This window comes from Hordeum vulgare, chromosome 4H (assembly GCF_904849725.1).
Source record: "Hordeum vulgare subsp. vulgare chromosome 4H, MorexV3_pseudomolecules_assembly, whole genome shotgun sequence".
Taxonomy (NCBI): Eukaryota; Viridiplantae; Streptophyta; class Magnoliopsida; order Poales; family Poaceae; genus Hordeum; species Hordeum vulgare.
The window spans coordinates 41,726,834-41,728,652 of NC_058521.1; the positions used below are offsets into that span (position 1 = coordinate 41,726,834).

The 1,819-nt window shown below is 56.6% G+C and overlaps 1 protein-coding gene across 1 annotated transcript; it reads right to left on the bottom strand.

Annotated features, from left to right (window-relative positions):
• Window positions 1-238: 238 nt before the first annotated feature.
• LOC123451143 (zinc finger protein 1-like) lies at window positions 239-1,567 on the bottom strand. Its single transcript, XM_045128150.1, has one exon. It carries the CDS (start codon window positions 1,160-1,162, stop codon window positions 503-505), a length of 660 nt encoding a protein of 219 aa, XP_044984085.1. The 5' UTR covers window positions 1,163-1,567; the 3' UTR covers window positions 239-502.
• Window positions 1,568-1,819: the final 252 nt, after the last annotated feature.

The following is a 1,819-nucleotide window of genomic DNA, read 5'->3' on the forward strand; positions in this document are numbered from 1 at the left end:
TGGCTAAGATTGAATTCGGAAGTTCGGACTAGTACTAGTAGTTTGACAAAGCTACCAGTAGCGTCTACCGGCGCACACACGACGAGAGTGCCCGACACGCCAAGCAACTGCACATTTCATTGCTGGTCAGTCCGTCAGTCGGTCTTTACCCAACTACTAGTATTAGTACTAGTCTTGGTATACGTCGAGAATTGGTTGTACTCTCCGTATACCATGTCAATTTTGCTCAATCATGATACTCACACCAAACAAATTAATTAATCAATGAAAGAACCGTTCTACTGAGATACAGTACGTACGTACTATATGGAAAATATAGAAATTAGATATATATGTACTACGTACACCAATCGATGGCCAGCTCCATCGATCGACCTCTACGCTCCACTGGCTGGCTAGGTACGTGTTAACGGGTGTACGTATCACCAACCGGCCGAGCATAAGCAATCCAAAAGAATACACACCAACTGGTTGATGATTGAAAATTTCTTTGATGATTTAGCTACGCCGGGATCATCAGCCTCGGCTTCTTGAATGCCAGCGGGCTGAGGACCTCCTCCTCATCGGCCGGCACCGGCACGCACCGCTCGCGCTCGGTGACGACGACGATGTCCGGCAGCGCCGGCAGGTTGAGGTCGAACCGTCGGCTCGCGACCGCGGTGGCCCCGCCGCCGCCGATGGGGCCCTCGTAGTGGCGCCGCTTGTGCCCGCCCAGCGCCTGCCCGGTCGGGAAGGTCTTGTTGCACACGGAGCACTCGTGCACCTTGCCACCCGCGCCGCTGGACGTCGTTGAGGAGGACGCGGCGGGCGAGGCCGCCGTCGTGGCAGCGGGCTCGTCCGCGGCGACGGGCGCCGGCTTCGGGCGGTGGCTCGCCTTGTGCCCGCCCAGGGCCTGGTAGGACGGGAACGCCTTGCCGCACACGGAGCAGCGGTGCTCCTGCGCCGGCGAGGACGGCCGGAGTATCTGCTGGTCGCGGTGGCCGCGCGCCAGCATGAGGAGGCTGAGCGCGAGGTGCTCCTCCTCGCTGGGCGCCCGCTGCTGCTGCCGCCTCGGGCGCTTCCGCTTGCCCCACCCCTCGGCGCACCGCAGCTCCTCCTCCTCCTCGCTCACCGCCGGCGACGGCATCGCCGCCGCCGCGTCGCGAACCGCGTCCACCGCCATGCACGCACGCACGCCGATCCAACGCGCGCAAGAACGTGCCTCGCTTGCTTATTCTCTCGCGCACGAACGAAGAGCGGTGGGCAGTGTGATGGAGCAGTGGTGACTGGGTGGAGATGGCGGGGCAACCGGTGGTGGTTTTATACAAGGGAGAGAGGTGAGCGAGTAGTGGTAGGCAAGTCGTTGGTGGTGATGCAGTGGTTTGCTGGTGTGTGTGTGTGTGTGTGTGTGTCAGTGTGACAGTGTGTTAGGGAGAGACCAAGTGAGTGGTGGTTGGTTCTTTGGGACTAAGCAATGGGAGGAAGATGAAGAGTTGCGGCAGCATTTGGTCAACTAGAAAGCAGGGACGAGGAGGCTTCCAAGTGGTGGAAAAACAATGGGTAGGGACGATGATCGGGCTGTTTTGGACTTTTGTGGGGGTGGGGGGGGGGGGGGTCTCCAGAACTTCATAAGATTCACGGTCATCAATAATGATAGACCTACCAATACTTACAAATGTTTACTTAACCTTCCAAACTAATTTTTCTTTTCTCCTGATTTTCAGTGGGATGGGCCCCTCATCTTTAATTATCCATCATAATCCTACGCACCAGTTTGTACTTAAAATCTTTAAATAAACTTTTATAGATGTAGCATTACTCTACGGTCACCGAAGAGGAA

What these genes read in the sequence shown, in the direction of transcription:
- LOC123451143 (XM_045128150.1), bottom strand. Translation starts at nt 1,162, where the DNA reads ATGGCGGTGGACGCGGTTCGCGACGCGGCGGCGGCGATGCCGTCGCCG.